The 25,369-nt window shown below is 40.0% G+C and overlaps 1 protein-coding gene across 5 annotated transcripts in view; it reads left to right on the forward strand.

Annotated features, from left to right (window-relative positions):
- The window catches only part of PDGFD (platelet derived growth factor D), a 138,232-nt gene that overhangs the window by 70,355 nt on the left and 42,508 nt on the right, over positions 1-25,369 (forward strand). For 2 of the 5 annotated variants that reach the window (XM_061457805.1, XM_061457807.1), the window contains exons 2-3: positions 9,764-9,968; positions 13,846-14,026. In XM_061457805.1, coding sequence (XP_061313789.1) covers positions 9,764-9,968; positions 13,846-14,026 — 386 coding nt within the window. Of the gene's footprint in view, positions 1-9,763; positions 9,969-13,845; positions 14,027-14,697; positions 14,740-25,369 lie in introns of all 5 variants that reach the window. The other 3 variants (XM_061457803.1, XM_061457802.1, XM_061457806.1) reach the window with 3 other exon arrangements.

Raw genomic sequence — 25,369 nt, forward strand, 5'->3', positions numbered from 1 at the left:
ACCTACTGCTTGCCTATTATTATTATTATCATTATTGTTATTATTATTTGCAGTTTCCCCATTCCATTTAAGGAGCTTCTGGGTAAAAAGCAAAACCTGTTTGTTTTCTAAGGGCATTGCCCAATAAGGGCTTTGGAATAGAAATCTAGAAATATATATTTAATTCTTTGTCCTGCCACTGGTTTGCTGAACAATATAAATAGCATTTCTCTGTTCTTCCATCCTTTATCTTGTAAAGTGTAAACTTTTCAGTGGAGAGGTTATCTCTCTTGTGTTCTATAGTGCACCACACAACATTGATCAGAATCTCCAACCACCACAAAATTGATGATGAACATGTTAGGTTCACACAGGGAGTAAAACCAATGAGGCATCCAGGTGGGATGGTTGCAGCAGGGACTGAATGGGGCAGCAGTACAAGGTGGGCTTGAGTTGTGGCTTAGCTCCACTACATCTTAGGCTCTTGGTTTTTTTCGTGAACACCCCCCACACACACACAGCCTAGAAAGGATGTTTCCAATCACTTCCTCTTGGTAAACAGCCGAACAGCTGTTTTTCCAGAAAGGACTTAGGAAGCTGGGGTGTGTAAATCGAGCCTTTGGAGCCAACACTATTTCCAATTTTGGTTTCAACTTACAGTGATCAGGATGTGGCTGTACTGGTGTGAGAGATTGCTGCTGCATGTGACATGGCAGCATCTGAGCTGGTGGGCTGTGCTGATGTATATCAATATCATCCCAGCCACCAGTCATATACTGACAGTGAATGAGCTCTCCCGCTCTTTCACCCCATGTAGTTTTGTTCTTTTCTGCAGGACTAAGGAAATCTCTAGATGATTCTTTGGTGCAAGATCATAACAGTAAAAGAAGGCCACAGCCAAGAATTTTATGAATGTGCTTGGAAACTTTGTTAAATTGCAGTGTCTGTCCACATGACAGCTCTGCAGTGTTCTGATGCCAAACCTCCGGAGAAAATCCTAAGCACTTACAGGAAGGAACCTCTGCACTTAAAGTACTGAGTACTTTCAGTATGTACAACTTAAATCACTTTCCAGACTGGGAAAATGTTTATTAACACAGGGGTTTTATCTAAATGACAGAAAGCTGTCCCTTTGGCCCTGCTTGTCTTCTACCTCCATGCTGGGAAAAGACCTCAGTGTGTGCTACCCTCTTGGCCCCAGTGCTGTAGTTTCCAGCAGAAAAAAAAAAACAACAACCCTGAGGCATAGGGGCGAAAAGGGAGCCATGGTGTTCTCTGGTCTAAACTGTCAGAGCCCCAGGACCGTGTGCCTTGGAACAGAAAAGAGAAATGCTGCTGGATATTTACTTTGTGACTAAGTCATGGGTTCTGGTCCCTGCTCCAAGAACTGCTTCTGCATTTTACCTCTAACCTTTTATTGGAAAATGGACAACCCATCTTTGAAACAGCATCCAAAACTCATCCTTGAGAGGAGGCAGAACTGGTCTGAATTGTCTCAAGCAAATAGAAGAATCACAACACAGGCTGTTATTTCCTTGGAAGAGATTTAGCCTGTTAGACTAGTACAGATAAAGGAAATGAGTACAGACAATCATATTTTAATACAGTGAGATCTGCCTTTTTTCTTTTTTAAAGATCTGGGTAACTTCTAGTTACTTAGGTCTTTAATGCACCTGGTTTAAAGGGACAAATATACCCACAAGCTTTTATCTTTGTACAATCAGTTGATATATGGACCTTAAGAGAATAAAAGCATGCCCATGGCAAACTCAGTCCAAGGAAACAAATACTATTGCCAGAATTTCCATTATAAGAAGTGACCTTTCAGTCCCTTCCAGAGATTTTGCATCTTCAACACTGACATAGAGGGTAAGGAAACTCACATTACAAGAGAAAATTGCCTTGATTTGTCTTTTGAAACAGCTTCTCCTTTTACTGCCTAATGTTCTAATGTATGACCTTCCACTCAGCAGTTGCTTGTTTGCCTGCTACAATATGTTTAACATGAGAAGCCTTTCCCCCTTTGACTACATTTTCTTTTTCCTTTTATTGACATTTTTCTCTCTTTAAGGAAATTTCACATCTTGTTGAGTCTTAGGACTGCTTGACTGAAACAGTTTCTGAAACAGTATCTTGAACCAAATTTTCTTTTGAGCCATGCTTCTGAGGCAAAAAAGTCCTTCCTTTGGAAAAAAAAAAATGAAGGGAAAATAAGAACAGAGTATATTTTCATTACGCCCTGAGGATTTGAAGGAAGCTTCCACAGTTTACCTGAAGCCACTGCCTTAAACAGGAAAATTTGGAGTGCCTAAGTCCACAGTGCATTAGTTCTTTGCAAAACAATGTGAGCCAAAATCCAGTGTTGATATTAATGCTTAATAGCAATTGTGTCTGTAGTTTGCATCATCTTGCTACACAAGTTCATTATGGACCAGCCTTCTCCGAATCAACACTCACTGCAAACTTCTGCTCCAGTTACAAGGTTTTCCTTAAGCTCCTCGTAACACCAGGAGAGTCATTTCCCTCTTTGCTTTTTCACATGGTTTCTCAATGTTTTATGTATTTTTATTTGCATGATTATGGGGTTATTTGCATTAGTCTTACTCCACATCATTAGAGCTGCACATTCTTGATATACACATTTTCCTTTTTCATATTTAATTATGGAATTCCAAGAGAAAAATACATTCAGTTTGTTGTTGGTTTAAGAGTCCAAGAGAGATGCATTGCAACACTACCAGCCATGAAGGAACTATCAGTTAACAAAGTTTTTACATGTTGGGCTAGCATATGTTACTTTTCTATAGACACTTTTGCTTTAAAGTAAGACATGCAGCATATTCTTTCATGTAGGAAGAAAAAGAAGTCAAATAAAAGCAAAATAATACAAGTCATTGCAAAAAGTAAACATCACAGAGTTTAATATCCCCATAAAAATATGTAAGAAATTGTTTTCTCAATATTCATCTATGGTAGTTGGAGCAGGGCACCCTCCATAGGGGACAAAGGAGAGTCACAACCTTCATCCCACCAAAATGCAGTCCATCCTGTTGTTCATTTCAGGACTGTTTCTATAGTACTGCATTTCAAATGAAGATAAAACTGAACATTCCAGAGTACATATAATATTATTAAATGCAAATAAAGTAATTCTTATTATGGCAAGAAGCACTGTAGCAGGCTCTATGAATTATATTCCTGGACTTCCTTATCAATTACCCACTTGATGTTCTCATGAGTGGTCTTGGATGCTGTCCTGTGCAACTACAGATTGACTGTGTAATGCCAAGGCTCGTGGGGTTGCTCTGCACAGAAGCACAGGCAGGCAGACTATTAACCATTCTGGTATGAAATGGATGATGGCTCTGAATAGAATTTTAGATGGCTGTTTTGTTTTTTTTTTTCATTCTTTGATACCTTCTGTGCTGGTATTCTGCTTCTTTCAACTACAACTCAATTTTTCATTGCTTTGATACATCCTACATAGATATAAAACATTTTCTTCTAGCAAAAATCTCCACACACCTCAGGGGCTCGGGGACGAGTGCGTGCTTGCAAGGTCTGAATTTGGCTGAACAGGCACACAGCATCGTTTGATATGGCCTCAGTGACAAGTCATGTTTTGGATTTAAACTCATGTTTCATGCTTCTGATAAAAGGAAAGGGCCTTTTTATAAGAGGAGCAGGTACCTGGAACTGCTTCTTTTAAATTCAGTGGCAAGCCAACCAAACTGAGTCTTTCATCAACTCCAGTGGGGTTTGGGTCACTTCTGAATTACTCGGTTGCTGAGTGATAAGTGACACATAGGGTGATGTTAAAATGCTATTCTTATTTGCGTCTTGATCCAGCAAACTCCTTAAGTATGAGTTTAACTATAAGTTCATTTGCCTTTGAAATAAACAGGGCTATTCAAGTTGTATAAAGCTGAAATAAACCTGAAGTAATGCCTTGGACTGGATCCACTGGCCCAATAATACTCTTACATATGCATTCTTATACCAGGATGACTGTTTTCTCAGCTTATTGCCCCTGTAACAGGCAGTTTACAGTTTTTAGTCTGGCCAGGGTTGTTCAATTCCCATCTCATTGTTGGCAATCCCAACTCTTTGCCTCCCTTGGTCTGCCTTCTTGGAAACCTGGTGAATCATGGTGGGAGCAGAGCTGACTTAGGTGTGTTAGGCTTCTGTCTTTAAAAGGGAAGAGATGTCTAAGACTGGTACTAGCATATAGTATTATTTTCTTAATTAGAGAGCAGAATTGTGATGTTGTGTTCACTGACTAGGGTTCACTTGATTGTTTATATTCACTTAAAAAAAACCAACAAAACAAGGTTTTTTTATAACAGTTTTATATCTTTCCAACAAGCTGTGACTAGCTATGGGATGCGCTATTTTGACCATGAACTCTGTCATTTTTCCTCTGATTTATATGAAACCTTATGGATAACAAATAAAGTTTCTCCTTATTGCTGAAGGGTGGGGGAATAAAAAAAAAAAAAAGCCAGTGAATATCTGAACATGCTGCCATAAATACAGCTTGTTTGGCATGCCTGTCCCTGAGATGAACTGATTTGTGGCTTTGATTCAAAAACGTTTTACTGTTCTTTGTGTCTCACTCTGTGGATTCAGCTATTTAGATGAGGCTAATTTTCAACTGAAGGCACTGAAACCTATTATTCGCCCTGAAGGTTGTCTTATTTGTTTAAAAACTGGTGGCAAACCATTAACTGCTGTATTTGTTTCAAAGAGAGAGGCCTTGGGGGTGGACGGTTGTATCTAGAAAACTCCCACATGCAAACTCCCAAGGTCCTTTCCTGAAAGAACAAATAGTTTCACAAGTGGTAAAATGAACTTCACATGGTTTTTAGCAACTCTCTCCTCAGCTGTAACAGAGGATGAGCTCATCAGGTTACATTCCATGGGGTTTAAGAGGGCATATTTCTTGTCATAAAACATGTCAGAATATGGTATCTTTTCAGCCTCTGCCACTGTATCAAAGTTGTTTACATTGGCCAAACCACTTCCACAAGTGGAATAAAGACAGAAGCAAACTTGTACACAGGATACCTTAGGAAATGTGGCTGAAATTCCAGAAAACTTAGAAAAGTTGAACTAAATATGCCATATCATTGGTTAGGTCCTTAGTCAAGGTCATTCTCTGAATTCTTCTTCTTTCTGAAGGAATTGAAACTTATAAACTCTTCTTCTTCAATAGATATCCAAGAAGAGATGTCAGATTAGCTATTAGCAAGCAGTAATTGCCTTTTTTTTTTTTTTTTTTTAATTTTAGTGAAGGAATTCATTTTCTACTGGATGGTGACAGTAAAAGTGAACTTCTTTCTGCAGTAAGCATGTCATGACTGGGATTATCTTTAACAAGAATGTGTCAATAGGTTGCTGAAGCTTGCAAGGAAATGCGAACAGGATGAAATTTGTGTTTCTGAATCTTGCTGTTCATGCAACATGGCATTAGGAGAACATGCCCTAGCTGGAAAGGAGAAATAATGGATCTGCTGGGCATCCACACTGGGGAGACTTGAGACAATCAGTATTTGCTGACTATTGAGCTGGACTTCCCAGCTCCAGTGCTGACACCCAGCTGCCTTCTGTGAAGGGGGAAGAAGGCAAACGCTTCTGAAAATGCAGCTGCTTTGAGCACTTAAATGGAAGCTCCTCTAACATGGACAGCTGGACTATCATGTATACCACTATGTTTAAAATTAGTGGTTGGGAAAGAATTAAGAGGAAAAGAGAGATTAGTACAGATAAATAAAATATAGAGCAAGCTGCTTCCCAGGCAGTTCAGACTCTCTGCAGGGAATTGCCTCACTGTGAAGGATGTCTCCCAGGTTCCTTCCACTCATCTTCCTTATGAGGTGGTTTCCCTCCCCCAGTGCAGGGATGTCTTTGTAACACCTGCCATGTAGAATATCCTCCTTCTGTGTATTGCTTAAATGGCCTTTTTGCCTTATGACTTAACATCTACTTTTATTCCTTGTGAAATGATATTATGTGCTTTTTAGTAAATGTGACAGGCAGTGTATTACCCACTGTCATCTTTTATTTACTCCCATAAAGCAGTATGGAAAACAGTTAACGAGTGACATTCAGGATACTGTAATGCTGCGTTGTACTGCTTGGCAGCATTGCCTTGAAAGGGGCACTGCCTTTTCCTTTGCCTACATCTTTTCCCAAGTGTTTTGTTTTTTTTTTCCTGACTTTCCCCATGGCCAGTATCTGGTTTCCACAAGTTCCCCAAGTGTATCTGATGAGGACAATGCTTTTCTGCTTGGAAAGGTCTTGTAATTTTAGTCTTACATCTTAGCTGCTACGAGAAGTACAGGAGCTGCTCACATCCCCTCGAACTGTTTCCCAGATGCTTGATGATTCATGAGGGCCAACCTCCAGAGACCAAGCTGGGGTTGACTGTGTTTCCACGTTTATCCAAACCAGTTAACTCTTCAAAATCCCACTGAAAACCTCCATAGAAGAGTAGTGCTTTTGGTTCCTGTCCTGGCTACCTGGCTCTAGGTTGTAATTTAGTGCATGGGGAAAGGGTAAGAGGGAATCAAGCTGTACCAGAGCTCCTGAAGAGTCTACTCCACTGTCAGGTGAAGGCTCTGAGTGGCTTTGCATTTCATCCTATGTGAGTTATAGAAACAGTATTTATGTGCGTTCTTGACAAATATACTTCTTCTTTTGTGGAGAAGGCATATCTTCATACTGTAATACTGCTTTACTATACTAAGCTTTGTCTCCCCATGCTTCCCTTCAGCCTTTCCTCTATAATGACTTTTTACTGTATTTACCATAATAGAAATAGCAAGTCGCTGTGCTTTGATTTTTAAGCTTTTTAACATGTACAGCTTTGTTTCTCCATTTACCTGTTCAACTTGGATACTGCAGAGCTGCACCAGCCATTACATTTCAGAACTGAGCTTGGTCAGCTGTGATTGACTTGCTGACAGAGCACCCCGGTCTGTGGAATTCAGAATTTAACTTAAAAGAAATGCTTTGACAGAGCCTATCTTCTTGGGATACAAGAATTCTGCTAGCATATTTTCTCAGCTTGTGAAAAGTGCACAGTTTCTTTTGTTTGGGGGTATATATATATGAGCATATTTAAAAGATACTGTCCCTAGCAGTCTAATCTCAGCAGCTAACAACTCCGGAGTAAAACCTGTGCTAGGACTGTCTGGGGAAAGAGAGCCTTTCCCAAAGAGAGCCTTTCCCTCAGAAGCATGAAGCACATTGAACCACATAGTCAAATGCATGCTCATAGTGGGAAAATGGCAAGAGTTTCCTGTCCAAGAAAGAAAAGCAAAGTACTCTCAAATATAGGCCAAATTCTGCCATGGTTTACTTTTGTTCAGACTTGGGGAATGGCTGTTTCATTTAAAAGTGCAAAATTTGCTATCATTGAATGGTTTTATTTTTATCCCTTTTCTTGGATATTTTAGACATAGTCTGGTAAATGCCTTGTCCTCTTGGGCTCATTGGGTGTTTTCAGAGTCCAAAGGTCCTCAGCATTTCAGTAGGAAATCATTAGTGCTGGCTGGACATTCCGTTTCATTCCAGATGGGGGGGGGGGGGGGGGGGGGGGGGAATAGAGGCGTTTTTGGGGGTTTTAGTGCTGTTTTTTTTCTTAGTGGGAAAAAATGGAATAAAAGAAAATAGAAACCAGACTTGCATGTAGGTGTTCCTGATGAAAACTGCAGCAAAACTGGTAGGTGGGTGGTCTTTGTTTTCATTGAATTGTCATATTTCCAATGCTTGGAATTTCCAGTTGTTTGGTCAAAACAGAATAAACCAAAACTGGGTAGTTTTGCTCTTTTGTGAGATATGGAGTTAGGGCTGTATTCACTTATAAAGGGTGTCTCAGGGTATAAGAACATTTAATCTTGAATGAAAACGTCTTAGAAAGATGTCACAATTAGATATTTGGATATAGTTTTTACAGGAAGCCCAGACTTTTATCTTCTAAGTTTCAGGTTGCTTGTGAGCTAGAATTATTACCCTGTCAGAAGAGTAACAATGAACTGTTGACACACAGCCACACTTTGCTTACAGCTACGTGCAGGGAGGTATTTACAGCCTGGAAACAGTGAACCGCAAGCTGAAAAATAGATGTACTTAGCATGAAGTTTGTCCTATTTCTCTGGGTTCCTGTTTACCATAAGCATTATGAAACAAATCTATTTCTTTTGGATAAAGAGCTTAGAAACCTTCAGTCAAACATAAGATTTTATTTTAAGAAAGCAAGCTTTGATTACAAGACAGATGGCTGTGGCTGTTTGCTTACTTTAGATTTCTATTTCCAATGTTCATAGAGTGGCTTAGTGGGAGAAGTTTTCTTCCCATTTGTTCTTCCTCAGTAGCCAAATTCAGCAGAAAGCATCCGTTTTATATATCTATTGCATGTAGCGGAACTGAAGGATGACCTGACATTCAGCGGAGTACTGGGGGCAATTCTCAGTTTAAGATTAGGAGTTCAGGTGTTTACATGAAAGCAGGTGGCAAAGTTCCCATATTAAGTAGAAATTTGGTCGATGCAGTGCTGTGACTGACTCAGAACTTGTGCGGGGGTAGCTCCCACAGGCTGCTGACAAGGGGCTCAGCTTGCCCACAGGACAGCACAGCTTTCATGGGGGCTACTGGATGTGCTGCCAGGCCTCCCTGTCCTCATGAAGGACTGTGTCTTAAATGGTGTGAGAAATCTTTCTGTTGGTAACCAAGCTGAGCCCTAGATCCCTGCACGCTGCATGGGGAACACAGCTGCCTCACAGGTAGAGGCTCATGTCTGAGTTTCTTAACTAGGAACTGGACCCGGCCGTGATCTGCGTGTTGCCTTGGAGTCTTCTGGTTCGCAAAATTTTACCGTGCTAAAGTTGTCAATGCACAAAAAATAGTTATTTGTAGTTCTTTGATGCTGAGAGCCAAATTCCAGTATCAGTAACAGCTGGACAATGCAAATCCGAGGTTGGAACTGAGAAGACATTTTGACTTTCAGAGAGCTGGGTCTTGCCACAGTTCCTGTAATCTTTGGAGCCAGAGATTTACTGCTTTACCTCAGTATAAGTAAAATTCAGGAACAATTGAGTATTTGCTTAGGTAGAAGTTGTGGAATTTTAATTAAAGACTTGACTATTTGTCTTGAAGTTAGGAAGATGGTGGGGCAGTTTCTGACTTCATTGGTTACATCGCTTGTAAGAATGGAATAGCTTATGTGACCCATTGACAGCAAATTATTCACACCATATAATTAAAATAAAACTATTACCTGTGAAGAAATACTGAAGCACAACAAACAAACTTAGACTCACTCAAACTCACTTTCCTTTAGCCTTTTATTTCTGCTTTTGATGAGAGGGCATCTCTTCCCAGAGCACCAAATCTGGGAAGAAGAGCCCTTTATCGTGTCACTTCACTCTGTCTCACACTGCTCTCAAGCTTGCACTTCTATTGAAGTTAAAATTAGGCTTTAAAACCAAAATGGTGAGAATGAAATTATATATATATATATATACATAATATCAATGGAAAAATAATGATATATTTATCATGAAATAAAAAATATATATAGTTGAGTACTGGTTTTCTTGTTGTTTTTATGGGGGTGAATTAATAGAAAATACTTTATTTCCTGTTTAATAACAGCTCCTAGACCCAACTTTTAATAGACTTTAAATGCAAGTAATTTGTTCTGTGTTATAAACTGTTGTGTTTTTTGCCTTCCTGTAACTGGAACAACATACTAATTTCTACAAGTTGTGACTACTAACAGAGAGCAATCACCTCACAGACTTGTACCGAAAAGAAGAGACCATCAGCGTGGCAGGGAACGGCTGCATCCACAGTCCTCGCTTCCCCAGCAGTTACCCCAGGAATCTCCTGCTGACATGGCGGCTCCACTCACCTGAGAGCACCAGGATCCAGCTGGCTTTTGATAATCAGTTTGGACTGGAGGAGCCTGAAAATGATATCTGCAGGTGAGTTGTGGAAGTTTGCAAAGGGCTCCTTAACACCGCATTCAAGCTTAAGGATGTGGCCACTGGCATGAAACTGCAAAACAAAACCTGCGTATTTCTGCCTGGGTCTAGGATGGCCCTGCTTGGAGGACAGACCTCCGAGGGCCACTTCCAACCCAAACCAGTCTTTGAGTTTATAAATAAACTGAGCTGTCCTGGAGTTGAAGCCATTTTGGCAGGTTTTGGTCCTTCTATAATATTTTAAGCACAAGGTACTTGTGCACTTAAATCCAGCTACTTAACAACTCAGGTACTACTTTAACAGGATTTTGTCCTCTGTCCACTTCTGTTATGTTTTAGCCAGGCAAAAACCATCTTTTCCAGTAGGTGGAAGGCTCTGGGAGGTGTGAGCAAGTAGGTGTTTATATTGGGGTGTAAGAGGCAGATAAAAATACACTGAAAAACATAACTATGTTCTTCAAATTACCTGTCTTTATTGTTAAACTTCACTGGTATAGTTTCTTTTAAAACCATTAAATGTAAGTCCACAAACATCAGTGTACTCTGCATACTGATATATCTAAGTATAATCTACTATATCCCAGTTGCTTTGTTTTACCATTTTAAGCAGAAATGACTGTAAACTCAGTTGATCTGGCTCATTAACCCAGGTGGATAAATTGTTCTGCATTAGCAGAGCGCAGATATGAACCTTGCCAACACTCACTGGAGCAGTATAAAACCATGGAGCTTTCTGTTTATATTTCATTTCTTTTATTCAGCTGTTATGCAGGAGAGAGCAGGCTCAGGCTTTCCGTGTACTCTGAAAGGCAGAATGCTGTGATGCTACTTATATAAAAGGCTCGAGTCTCAGCTTCCAGCTCCCTGCCTGATCATGTTGTTACTTACACCTTATCTATGAAGAGAACTGGGCTGTTAGGATATCTGCACACAGAGCCTCTGCTTATCTTATCTTCTTTGTCAATTAGTTTGCATGTATAAGATTTGGTATCTCTGCAGGGTTTTACAGGATGGATTTTTTTTCTTGTTTTACTTTGTTAATTTTCTGTGTTACTGGGAGAGAGAACCAATTCTGCAGGTTTGCTTTCCATTTAGTAATAAAAGGATGCAGCCTGAAACTGGCTGTCCTTCCCTCTGCCTTGATGGTCTTGGCAGCAGCTGCTCTGCTGTGGTACTGTTGGTCCAAGATCAGCAGCAGAATCAGTGATGACAGTTACCTCTTAACACCGTGAACGCTCTCTCGGATTGGGAGCCTAATGCATACAGAAGCGGCTTGTTAATATTTACATAGCAGCTAAACTGTGGCTGACCTTAAAGCATTGCAACTTTGAAACTGAGGACTAATTTACTGTGGAAAAAAAAGATTAAGTCTTCTCTGTCAAGAGCCATTGAAGGTGGTGGCATGGTGAGGGGAAGTCAAGCTGTTACTGGCATTACAGATTTAGGGACTGTCTTTTTTCTAGAACAGCAAATTTAGGATGCGGAGAGAAGCAGAGACCTTCCATAGTGTCTGTAGAAGCTGGAGAAATATCACATTCTTTTCTGCAATAAAGCTTTCCCAGGCATTCCTGGAAGACCTTTATTTGCATAGTATTATTTCCAGAGTGAGGACTTTCTTGGACAGACAGCTCATGATGGCTTTAAGCCTGTTAAGTACTCTGTGCATAGTAAGATTTTTCACTAATGCTCAGTATGTTTCTCAAAACTAGGTCCTTTCTGCAGCTACAGTCCCTGACAATCCCTGCAGTGCTGCTTTAGAGAGACAGCCAGGCGTGTTTAATTGAAATGAACGCTGAGGGCTGAGCGTGTGCTTGAATACTGTGCACAGTGGACAAGTAATTCAGGATCTCTGCACCTTACCTTCCTTTTGTACTTGCTTTTGACCTTACACTTTTTTCTTCCAGAAACTTCTTAGTGTTTTCTTTCATTTTTTTCATTAATGCTAATTATTTTAATTTGCATACTATTAAGACTGAACTGATTGAAATTCATTCAGACTGAGGAGTAAAAAGGTATACATTAGCGCAGCTGTTTCAGAAGGAGAAGAAATAGTCAAGGTTTTACAGAATTTTCTAGAAGTGCTGCTAGCATTTCCACAGGCACTTGATAAGAGATGATTCTGAAAAGCAATTAAATCACCCAGCCTCTGAGGCTCCTTGGATGCACAGAAACAGCCGAGATTGTACCTACTTCCACGATCATTGCAGCAAAGCTGCTGCCGTTGAAAGCAGAAATAATCCCTGGAAGCCCCATTTTTCCTAGCAGTTAGTCTGCCTTATGGCCTCAAAGAGTGGGGAGGACAATTTTCCCCGAAGCCTACAAGGTTATCATCTTATTCTGAAGCCTCTGCAACCCCTTGTGCTAAAGTCAGCATTCACTGGCTGCTGTGCTGCCTGAGGGCAATGGTGGATGCCCCTGGGCAGGCAGTGCAGAGCTCTGCTCTGGTACCATATCCATACCATGAGGGAAGGAGTAGAAGACTCTGGAGAGAGCTTGAGATGAGTTTACCTCTGTCTGGAACTAAACTTTGCTGTGTTACAAAAAATGTATACTTCAGCAGAGTTCTGGCATATTTAAGTGATTTGGTTAAGGCAAATCTGTTATTTTCTGTTCTATGCAATTTGGGGTTGGTGAATATAAGAGCAGCAGTACTGATATTCTCAAGCCACATAGTACTTTTGTGTTTTTCACGTGGGCTCTCAGAAGAAAAAGAAAAGCAGGTCTGTTATTTACAGAGCTCTTCAGCTCCCACAACTGGGCAGAGAGGCAGGCGCTTGGCCCGCAGACCCAGGGGTGGGGAGCAGCGTATTGCTAGTGAGAACTGGTTAACAGTCTTAAACTCTTTGGAGGGAGCACATGTTTTGGTAGTAAAATCCTTTCCTGGTAAAGATCTTAACTGTACTGTGAGGATGGCAGGTCTCCTTATCTCTCATTGCCTCCATCAACTGTCCACTCTTATCATCACCTCTCTCTCGCCAGCTGCAATGTGTGTGGCCTAATTCTATCTCCACAGATATTGAGGGACTGCTTTTCTCATAGGGTGAGTGAGATCAAGACTTTATTCTTTGCCTTCCTTATTCTCCAGCTCCATAAATGAACTCAATAAACAACCCAGGCAAGCAAATGTGCACACTGTGGCAGTGAGCGTGATCTATGTGTCCCATCATCCCTGGGGTTTAGTGTCTGCTGCTCTTGACAGAGCCCTCTTTGGACTCAGGACACCAAGACTGTGGCATGGCTGCCTGGCCAAGGTGTGACCTTTCATAGGGCAAGACATGCTGTTGCTTTTACCCTGTGACAGCACCCATGCAAACAGCAGAGGAGTCCCCACCACGGCACACAGTGTGCCAGCCTGCCCTTTTCCACTGTCTTTCCAAACCATCTAACAGGAGCACCATGTCACCTACAAAGAAACTCCTAAAAAGCACCTTTCAGTGGCATGAACTGCCCTGTGTCCTTCCAGCATCTACCTTTGCTCCTGGGCACAGTGGCAGCTCAGCTCCAGCCCTCTGAGACAATATCAGAAACTTCACAAGTGCTTGCAGCTGCTCAGCTTGGGCAGCCTGCCTTAAATAATATTATCAGGTCTCTGTATTATTTACCCACCACATGAAATGCAATGTATATGCTTACAGTGCACCAAGCACATGCAAGTGCCTCTCATTGCTACTTTAATGTGGTAGAAAATACTGTCATATTCCAGGAGCCCAAAAATCATCCATTTGAGCATGTCCACCATTAGTAGTATTTATTCTGATGTTTTGCAATGGAGAATGGGGGGCAGTTGTCTTTGTGTCTCTAGCTGTGCTCCTGTCTAATTGCAATCATCTTCTGTAACCAGAGTTGGCAAAAGCTAATTCTTTAAACTGGTTCCCAGGTATGACTTTGTGGAAGTGGAAGATGTATCGGAGACCAGCACAGTTATACGAGGACGGTGGTGTGGGCACAAGGACGTACCTCCAAGAATAACATCAAGAACAAATCATATAAAGATAACCTTCAAATCTGATGACTACTTTGTGGCTAAACCTGGATTCAAGATTTGTTACTCCCTTGTGGTAAGTCACTTAACTGTGTCATGGGTGAGAAAAATAGTAGTGTAAAAGAGCATCGGTACTTGGAGACTGTTAGTGTCGCTAACTATATTGGATGAAAACACTAATTGACTGAAAGTATTTTCAATCCAGCAGCAATGTGGTTCAGATACAGATCAAAGGGTTTTTTTTATATCCTGTCATTAAATATAAAATAAAGTCAAGTCCAGGCCAAGATTTACAGTAGTAGCATGTTTCAGAAGCACCAACACTTTCTATACTGAGATTGCACTGCCAGTTCTTTAAGAGATACTACAGAAATAGCAAAGAAATGGCTGCTCTGTGAACTCCTTTTTTGTGTTCATTTGAGGGCAAATAAAAATACCTTGAGGGGTTATGTCTGTGATTCTGAGTTAGATGCAGAGTAGTTTATTCTACATGCAATGAAATTCTACATGCAAAACACTGTGATAAGACTCAGGCTGTATTTTTAACCACATATAAGCATTCCTCCTTTTATATGCAGTGGCATTAGCAGTGTATTGTGTACTGTTTCAATGAGATTAAAACCTCCTCTGTTTTCATTTTGGTTTTGTCTTCAGGAAGCAGGAATGCTTATTGCTTTAAGTAGGTTTTGATAGAAATACATATTTGTTTGTATTCTCCTGATTGATATTATAATGCTTCTGGTGCAGTGTAGCTCGAAAAAGGCAGATTTTGCAAACACCCAGGAAATGGTAAGCATTAATTTATTGTACTGTCATCATTATATTTTCATATCCATCACACTTCGTATTCCCTTTTTATTCAATCCACTGTTACTTAACAAGACTAAGAAAGCCTGGAATAGCAATAATGTTAGTGCTGTAATAGGAGAGATTCATTGTTTGAGTCATTTCATTTCAGGCTCTTGGCTTTGCATGCATGCGTGGCTATGTATGCTAAAAAGAGTCCATAAACAGCACATTGTCAAGACAGCTATAAAGCTATAAAGGTTGTGCTCCCTTGCATTTAAATTGTTAGGCTTCTAGCAGAGTAAGGCATTGCACTGCGAGTAAATCCTGAGCTCTAATTTACTGTGATTTCAAGGTAATCTACTAAAACTAAAATTTAGGTTGAACAGTCTATGAAAGACCACTGGGCTGAAAAATGAGACAGTAAAGCAGCCTCTTTTCACACTGCTCATATTTCAGTGCAACCACAAAAACTCGGCTGCATTTAGAAAGCTTTATTCCAGACCGTGTACAGCTAGTCTGATAGTATTAGGCTTTCCAGAAATGAATGTTGTCACTCATAACACACAGTACTTTCTGCACTAGAAAGCTCAGAAAAGGCTACTGTATATATCTAATTTCAAAACTATGAGTAAACAGAGAATTTTACAGTCTAGCAAATCTATTCAGAAGCATAATCTCCAAGAGCACAGTTTGAATGAAATACTGTTATATTTCTGAGAAAAAAAACTGCAGTGGCATTTGCGAGATGGGAGATGATATGTGCTTAGCTAGTCTTGAGATTCCAAACAGTTCTACTAAAACTGCAGAATTAATATTCATCAGAGTCAGCCCTTATTCGATAGTCCCCACAGCCACTTAGAGTTCAGTTCATAGATATGCTGAGCACTGCTGACCCCTGAAGGTTGAACTCAATGTGCATTTTCTAGGCAGCAAACCAGGTAGCATTAATGAAGCAGGCAAAAACATACGGTATTTTGTATAAGATGAAATGAAGGACCTTTATATTGCCTTTTTTTTTTTTTTCCTTTGTAAATTCCTCCAAAACAAGGCTGCTTCTAGGGCCTTTCTTGGAAAACGGTGCACAAGGTATGTGCAAATCTTTAACTTCCATGATTCCTCTTATATATGGAGTTTGCCTCTCCATAGCTGTTGTTTACATGTATACCAGAACCTGACTAATAAATTTTCCAAGCAAAATGGAAGCAAGAGATTTGGAGAGTTCACTTGAGTTTATTGATCAGATGCATCTTCTGAGCGTGGTGCCAGAATGGCTGGGTGAATTTCTTCTGATGGCATATGCAGCCAAACAGACTTGCAGCCTTGCTCTCTGGCCTTCCCATTTATAAGTTCAAGGAAGTCAGTTAAGTTCATTTGATGCAGATCAAGTTTTTACTTACTTCAGCACTCTGCGTGAGGCACAAATGAGGCACCACAGAGCTTAGCAGAAGCATACTTCATTATCTACTGGTGTTTTTGTACTAACTTCATATTTCAGTTCAATTTAGAGAAACAAAAAGGGATTATTTTTCTAAAGAAGACATAAATTAGACTTGTGTCCATGGAAATCACGTTTGCCCTTATGAAACAAGGCATGCAAAACTAACTGACCCATGTAAGATGAAAGGGCTCAGTCACTCAGGATGGTGGGATTAGAATTCAAAGTGACTCTGAAAAATTAGACTGAGAAAAACACAAGCATGATCTTTAACAGGATAAGGTTGAAAGTCACACAGATGCATGGGAGTAATTAACTGCTCCAGTATAAGATAAGAGGCAATAGGCAAGGGAGAAGATCTGTGAAATAAAGTCTGACCACTTAAATGCAGTGCTTAACGTTTGCTTGCCACAGCTGGCTCCCTCCACCTTCTCCTCCTCTCCCTGCATACTCTGTGTATGAGCACCTCTGGCTATGCCCTCTCCTCTGTGGGGCTGAAGGACTAGGAAGGCTAGAGGGGGAGCAGTGAGCGTGATTTTGGAGGGAAGGGGCCTATCCAACATGCTGCTGACTGTTGCTGTCCCTGATCCGTTCTTCGCCCTTGAAGCTATAAGACTCATGTGTAGGATGAGGGCTCCAAAATGTACCTGACTCCAGGAGCTTATTAGTGAGTTGACTGTGCCCCACTTCTTATCCCAAGTTGAATAAGAATCAAAAGTATCCTAACATGGCTGGAAAATATCACACCTATTCTGGTCTATTTGTGGCAGTGCAGTTAGTAAGCATGTGCAGCTGGTGGCTAGTGTCTGCAGGTACTTCACATTCAAATGCTCACTTGTAACTGTGCAGTTTGTTAGCTTAGCCTGGGTATCCACACAGAGAAATGTCTCCCTTGAACCTATTTAAAAATTGTCTTTTCCTTCAAGCTTCACAGACCTAGAGCAAAAGTGGTCTTGAGCAAGCCCTGGACAGCAATTAGGAATGAGCCTCCCTTAGGTGCAGATTTGTTTGAAATCCTTCCCTGCCATTATCACTCAAACTGCTTATTTCTCAAATATTTTCTTTGGTTTGTTTTTGTTTTTGTTTTTTTTGTGTGTGTGTGTGTGTGGTGTTTTTTTTTGTGTGTGTGTGTTTTTTTTAGTTGGCTTAGAAACATTAATTTTCAGTATAGAAAGCACTGAGGTATTCCAGACTTTTTTCTCACACATTATATAATTTCTTGCTCTAAGAAATTATAGCAGCCTTCCAGTATCTGAAGGGGGGCTATAGGGATGCTGGGGAGGGACTCTTCATTAGGGACTGTAGTGACAGGACAAGGGGTAACGGGTTAAAACTTAAACAGGGGAAGTTTAGATTGGATATAAGGAAGAAATTCTTTACTGTAAGGGTGGTGAGGCACTGGAATGGGTTGCCTAGGGAGGCTGTGAATGCTCCATCCCTGGCAGTGTTCAAGGCCAGGTTGGACGAAGCCTTGGGTGGCATGGTTTAGTGTGGGGTGTCCCTGCCCATGGCAGGGGGGTTGGAACTAGATGATCTTAAGGTCCTTTCCAACCCTAATTATTCTATGATTCTATGATTCTAAGGACATTCTGTGTCGTATAAAACACTATAGAAATATGCAATTCAGAAGAAGGTAAGTAATCTTAAGTTACTTACACAGTTGCTAGATGGGAGGTAACACTGTCGTGAGAAAGGCCCCACCTTGAAGGAGGTGATGCAAAAACTTCGCATTACCACAAGTGTAAAATTCCATTCCACTGCTGCTTGCAGAGCAATTACCTCAATGGAGGTATCTTGTGTGTAGCAAGTAAGTATTCAGTAATTACTAAAAATATAGCATCAATTATTTTGAGATGTAGGAATGTAAATTAAGTTACACTGTTACACATGGAAAAGATATTTGATTGACTGAAGGCATTTTACACAATCCCCTCTTTCCTTCTGAAATGAAAATCTTCCTATGTCTTAATTCTGGAAGGGAATGTTAACAAGACTGTACCCCGTGTTTTACAAGTGCATTAGCAAGTTCTTATAACCTAAGAACTCACCCAGGAATATGTTCCAACAATAAAGGTGAATGTTTTGAATTAAAATTCCCAACCCTGCATCTAGTTTCATTTTAATGAGACAACTAAAAAATGTTGGATTCCATTTGCTAATTAAAAACATTGTTTATTGTAAAAGGCACATATTTGTTATACATTTATAACAGTAAATTGTTGCTGCCTTACTAATTGTTTCATTAATCCTAAATGGAACCCATATTTTGGAACTTCAACTAAAATCATTATTGGAAACAAGGGCTACAAAAAAGCTAGGAACATATGTATATGTGCAAACATGCATATATACAAAGATGTAAAGTTTAAATATATATTTATATCTTTTTACATATATACACATATATCTGTGTGCTTTTAACTTTCTTTTCTTTATAATTCATAACTAGAAAACATCACATGGCATTAAAAGCAATCTTTACTTATTTGGAATCGCAAACCAACAGTGGTGGACATCTTGCGCTAAACAGGAGAACATAAGTACATTTGTTCCAGGATAAACTTATGTGTCAAAATATGTATCAGTGTGTTAGATAATGAGTAATTTTTACTTGTTTGAAATGACAGTTTTTGAATGAAGGACCCATAAAGAAATTGTTGGAATGGAGGAGAGGACAACTTTGGGTTTTGACCCATCATGTGGAATTTTACATAAAAGTAGTGTTCTGCTACTTTCCAAGGCTATAGGTCATCAGTTATATGATTAAAAAAAATGAGCATTGGTCAAAAAGTGGTGTAAGACACCACAGTCAGTCGAATAAAATTTTATTACTTTCCCATATAAAAAATAGTGACTAAGCAAAGTTAGTTCAAATACCGAACTTAAGCTCTTTGATGCTTTCCTACTAAGCTCAAGAAAATACCAAAAATTCAAAGCATAATCAGAAAATAAAAATGGGCAAAATACGATCCTCATCCTGATACTTGTGCTACCATGCAGTCACTGAATTAAACTGGCTCCCTGTATTTTACCAGATTTGTTTGTACAAGTAGTGCAGCACCAGGCTGCAAGGATTTTGAATAAATCAATAAACTCTCTTGTAAGAGTCAACATGATCACAAAAAGATTCAGCCACCAGTGTGAATACAGATTCATAAAGACCATAAAGAATGATTAATTCTTTATCGCCGGCTACAAAACTGGATCCAGCCTGAAAGCTGCATGAGTCGTTGCTGCTGTGCTTCTGTTGTAGCTTGTCACTTCTTTCACAAATAGACATTTCATTTCTGTCTCCAAGACAAAATATTCTGCCTGAAAACCCATATAATATATCTCATGTGACAACAGTCATGATAATGATGCATGAATACCTTCCCTGCTTTTAAATAATCCACACAAGTAATCCCAGTAAATTGCTGGGTGTACAAAAGGAGAGGAATGGCGCGGGGGAAGGGAGGGGGACAAGACAGGCAAAGTCTTGGTTGATAAAATGGTTGAACATGAAAGAGATCTCACTATGAAGAAGCAAGAACTTACATGGGGATGCTTTATCAGTTGTTTGTCTGCTGTTCTTTCTCTGATTTTGGTTTTGATTTCCTGCCTATGATAGACAGAAAAGATTTTTTATAAAAACAACCCATGTGCAAAATTCAGGGCTGCTCTGAATCTCTTCTCTGCCCAGTGAAGGAAATGAGGTAAATGAATTGAAGATTTTAAACAGGCAGTGGACCTGAAATAGGAAAGACTGGGTCTAGGAGAGGAGAGAGGGCAGGTGTGCATCGGGTAGGTGTAAAAGGCAGGACAAAAGTAGGACCATTTCACTATATCAGCCACTCTGGGCAAAAGCTCTGACTGAACTTGAAGAGCAGTAGAGCTGGATTTGGGATATGTCAGAGGTGGAAAAAGGCCTGCTGGGAACATGGTGAAAAATTGAATTATGGCTGGGAAATACAGATACGAGAAACAGAAACAGCAGGACCCAGTAAGCATACAGAAGCTCCTGAAAGCTGCCAGACCTCAACCGATAAAACAGTTATTTTAATCAGAAAGGAAAATAGACCTTAGTGTTTGTGTTTTCCCAGCTGCAAGCATGTGTGCTTGGCAATTTTGTTATATGAACAGCATGGTGAAGAAGTGGACATTTACTCTCCTCCATCCCTGACTTGTTGACAGCTCACTTAAAGCATGGCTCCTTTGCAGGACATTGTCATCAATCTGTCTTAGCATAACAGCAATCCTGTTGATGTCCAATTCCTGTTAAACATTCTGCATCTTTAATCCAGTGGTGTGTTATGCACTATTTGCAAATTCACCTAACTCCTGGTAGTGGCCAAGGACAAGAAAATGTTGCACTTCACATCTTCAAAGGATTATACGAACACAAGTGTTGTTCTCAAATGCAGTATCCTGTCACAAATACTTGATTGTAACAAGACTTAGAGGCATTGTTCATTTAGGACAGCTTTAGATTTTGAAGGACTGCAGCTCCTGCTGGCAGTACTTACCTGTCTTAAAAATTCCTGGGGAACTCAGTGACCCAGAGGAAGTTCCTACTTTTCCAAGGTAAGTTAAAGATACAAAGACAAAACCAGAAAAAGACCATCATGCGCAGTACCCATGTTAGCAAAAAAGAAATCATAGTTTCTTTGTAGAAGCTCAAAAGCATTATTCAACCACAACATGTTTTCTTGCAAATACAGCAGAAGCAAACTGGAAAATGAAATATCAGTTAGTTAGGGTCAAGCAATCTGTTAAAGAAAAATACAGGGTACACTACAAGGTTGTATTGCAGTGCTGCAAAGAGGTATGTATTAACTCCTAGTGCTTTATTGTGGCAAGGCTTATCCCCTCTACCACTGTGGCCACAAAGGAAGAGGAGATAGCCTGTTCCTCGCAGGGCCTTTTCCTGTCTCTGCTCTACATTTTACACAAAAGCTGAAGGTGCAGCTTAACTTTAATGTATGCCAACTGTGCTGGAGAAGAGCAGAAAGTCAGTCTGATTCAGGATTTTATTCTGACAGACTCCCAGAGGAAGTGACTGGTGAATTGAAACATGCTAGATCTCCAACCTGCACTGAAGAGCTTGTGAAAACCCATCACTGCAGGTTTTGGTTGCAAGTTGTTTTTTAAATCAAAACCAGAACTGCATGTCTTCACAGTCTGGTGGAGAGGTGGGCTTCTAGGCTCAACTTCATGTTTTGTGTTCCACCAAACTATGTCTTCGATCATGTGTCAGTGTTATCTTAGGAAGCCTGACAGCCAAATCCTGCTCTTGTACTGTTCTAGCCCAAGTTTGGGTTTCAGGGTCTGTTTCAACCTTAACACTGTTCAATGTGTTTTTGTCATTCTTGGCAAGCCAGGGAAAACAATGCATTGTGTATAATGTGTGTTTAATTGTTTACAGACAAAAATCTTTGCCTTGTTTGTTGCAACAGCTGTAACTGCTGGAAAATACAGTCCTGGATCAAATTATAGTGCTTGTTTTAAGATTTCTGAGTCTAAATTTAGGAGGATTGTAGGCTTTTTTTTTTTTTTATTTGTTTAGTAATGCATAATGCAGCCAAAGCTAGAATGTGATGATTTAAAGATGTGAGGTCATTCAGCCCATTTTTCATTAAGGACAAGAATTTTCCGTTTTTAAATTCATTGGTCGTTCATCTAGCATAATTTTTAAATATAACAAGCATAGGAGCATACTTCACAGGAGATTAAGCCATAGACTAATAAGTCACTGTTGGAAAGACATTTTTTGTTTGTTAATCAGTTTTAGTTTTCCTTTTTTTTTAGTGCAATACCATTGCCTGCTATTATAGTCCTTCCTAATTTTTGATAAAAGAAGCCTGTTCTCTTTGTTGTGTGTGTCCATCTCCTTCATATATTTTCAGAGTGCTCTCACACTTCTTTGCATATTGCTTAGTCAAGAAATTATGTCTGTTTCTAGCTTTTAATCTTTCTTAAAAATTCAGGCTATCCAATCCCCTCAGAGCTTTTTTTCCGATGTTCTTTTCAAAACTCCCACAGATTTTCCCAGCTTTTTACAATGTCATTGTGGTAGTGAAGAGAGCTGAATCTGGTGATTCGAACATCACCAGGGCTGTATTATGGGTGGAGTGTCAGCTGCCGCAGTACCCTGCTTAAGCAGGTCTATCCAACAGTAGCCAGCTTGGCTGCTCTAACACTGGGAATGTATCTTTTAATGTGTTTTCTGCTGTCAGCTAAGTCCATCTTTAAGCTCCCAAGTTTCTTAGGTTCCTCCTCGTGCTCAGCTTGTAATTTAGGAACACATTAGGTTGCACTTTTCCAGGGTGAGCTTTCCGTTTCCTGGGTTGTGATAGTGTTTGTGGTTTTTCCATGTCCTCAGTGGAGATGGATGGCTGTGTTTCCTGTTGCATTGCCTGCCGGTTTGGATGCAGCATCATGTCCTGAGGGTGCTGGCCTTACAGCTGCAGCTCCAGGCCAGGCTCCACAACTGCTTGCCCTGACACCTTCTCACATTCTCAGGTCTTTCAACCTCAAACACAAGCACAATGAGCCTTTGTAAAATGCCACAGGATTAACTTCTAAAAGACGCTATAAAGGCACACTGTGTTGCTCCTGCTTGTAGTCTAGTGTGTCACACTGTGACAGCAAGGGTGGGCTTCATTGCCAAACTGAGGCTGATGAGCAAAACCATTTGTCTGCTTTGCTCTTTTATTTGCATGCTTGCTTTTTTGTGCCTGCCAGAATTACCTGAGGTCCTTTCTAGTTTGAGAAATTGTATGATTAAAAAATGGAGAACAGGAATCCCAGATTCCAAACCAGGAAGATAAACCAGCAAAAATTAGCTTCAGACTATACCAAGCCACTTGCAACTGTTTTTGTGGGTGGGAGAAGACTTGCAGCTATTCTCATCCCTCCCCATCTTCACAGGTTGCATAATAACTAGAGCTCTTGGGATGTCTACACTTCCTTTTAGCAGTTCTTAGTCTTATTCTGACTCTGCGGTTCCAGGCACAGATCATCACAGAAGGTCCTTCCTCCATGCTGGAGAAGCTGGTGTGCTTGCAGGCTGGCACTGTTCTTTGCTCAGCACATTGTGTCTAGCTTAAATAACCTTAGTGCTATATATTAGCTTTCCAAAGGCACCCATGACGCTGTATAAATCCAATTTTTATTTTCTATGCATACATCTTTATTAAATTTAGAACCTTCTGGTTTGCTCTAAGCACTCGATAAAGTCCATGCATGTCTTCATAATAACACAGATGACAGATATGTCACAGGGTATTTCTGGTTTTCCATTACACATGCATATTCACACACACATCTGTTACTAGTTGCAGAGTTCCTGTCACTTTAGACTTGATAGGATAAATCTTACTAGAAAATTCTTTGCTAAATGACACTGTTACATAAAATAAGCCCCTGCCTGGTGCTGAGCTTTGTGCTACTGAACTGAACACCTCCTCAGATCCAGTGCCTGGGTTGTTAGCATAATCCTTTGCCTACAACCCTCTCTGTTTTTCATGCCACAGATGTCTCTCCGTGCTGAGCTGATCTTGAATGTACATGCCATGCAAAAAAAAAAAAAAACAAAAAACCCAAAACAAACAAACAAACAGAAAAACAAAACCCCCCAAAATTAACACATTTTCTATCTCTTGAAATACCAAGAAAAATGTAGTTCTGTTTTCCTGGGTTGTCAGTTTGATGACTAGTCCATGCTTAACTAGAAAAGGTCTGAGCCTGTAACTACACAAGCTCAGATTTTGTAACTCATCTGCAGCACTGGAAGCTAAATATAATGGTTAGATCTGGGGAATTTGTGTATCTTGTTGTCAGACCATTTTAAGCAGAATCAAATAATATCCAATTTTTCTGTGACAACAGGGTTGGTTTTCTGTTTTTTTGGTTTTGTTTTTTTTTTTCATTCTAATCCTTTTTGTTTGGGAAAATATTTTAAAGGTACAAATTGATATTTTATGTCAGACAAAACTTATTTTCTAGGTCCCCTTCTTTTCATAAGCTGCAGAAGCCTTTTTTAATGTGTGTTAATAATAATTCTGAAGGTGGTGGCTATAAACATGCTTCCTTTAAATCAACATTTAGGTCCCGATGTATTTCTTAGTTGATATGTAAAAAAAGTATTCTGTAGTGAAAGTTTTCCTTGGACTGTAGGAGTCAGGCACTGTGTTGTCTCATTGTGTGTTCTTGATTCTAGTATTGTTGCTGTCCAACCATCAGTCATATAAAGAAGCATAAATACAAGCTCTTGCAGCACCCTCTAATAAAGAAGTCTGTGCATCCCAAATTGTTAACAAAGACTCTTAAACAGGCTGGATGTGAGCCAAAGCACAGGCACAAGGTTGTCTGCACTGTCACATTTTCGGCATGTCTGGTTTGAGGCCAACACAAGCCTCAGGCTGCTTTCAATATGTAGTTTATTGTGGCCACTCTGTTTTGCAGAGTAATAGTTATGTCCTAGGACAGTCATACAGTCATACTATATCTGACCAATCTCTACCTCATTTTACTTACTAATATACATGTAGCCCAAAAGTTCTTACACATTGAGGTCGATCTTTCATTTTCTCATCAGTGCTTGACATCACAGTGAGTGACAGAATTAATGGCATCTGTTAGCCTTGGCTTTCAATGTTTGCAGGCTTACAGGCAATTTGAAAAGAGAATATTATCCTGGGTCAAAAAAAAAAAAAAAAAAAAAAGAAAAGGACAACCACCTTTGGGCCATGAAAATTTATCTCACACCAAGATCCATCTAATAAGCTTGAAACAAAAAAAATCCTTGGAAGAGGACAGATAGTCTGACTGCTCCATGTGGGTTTTGTTGCATGCTGAAGAAGCTGCTTGTGATGGAAATAGGCTGCTGAAAATTTTGTTTTCTCTAGAAGTGAATAGAAATTGGAAATCCTGTGTAGGTATGAATACCTAAATCAAACAGAAAACAATTGTTGTTTTTACAGAGGAGGTGAAACTTTTGCATGTGACTGGAAATGATATCCTTATTTCAAGATGAACAGTATGCTGCATGTCCATATTACCTCTGAGCTGCCTATCCTCTAGGCAGGCATGATGAACACGAGGTCTAATGTGTTTATCTTATGCTCATGGTTAGCAAAGAGCCCGGATATATAAGTCACATTCATATTCAGGCCCTCCACCCCTTTTCTGCATATGAATGAGTTTATGCAGAAA

The sequence above is a fragment of the Pezoporus flaviventris genome, unplaced genomic scaffold (assembly GCF_033815535.1).
Source record: "Pezoporus flaviventris isolate CSIRO_AGI_PZ_B2104156 unplaced genomic scaffold, CSIRO_AGI_Pfla_v1 ptg000025l, whole genome shotgun sequence".
NCBI classification, from domain to species: Eukaryota; Metazoa; Chordata; class Aves; order Psittaciformes; family Psittacidae; genus Pezoporus; species Pezoporus flaviventris.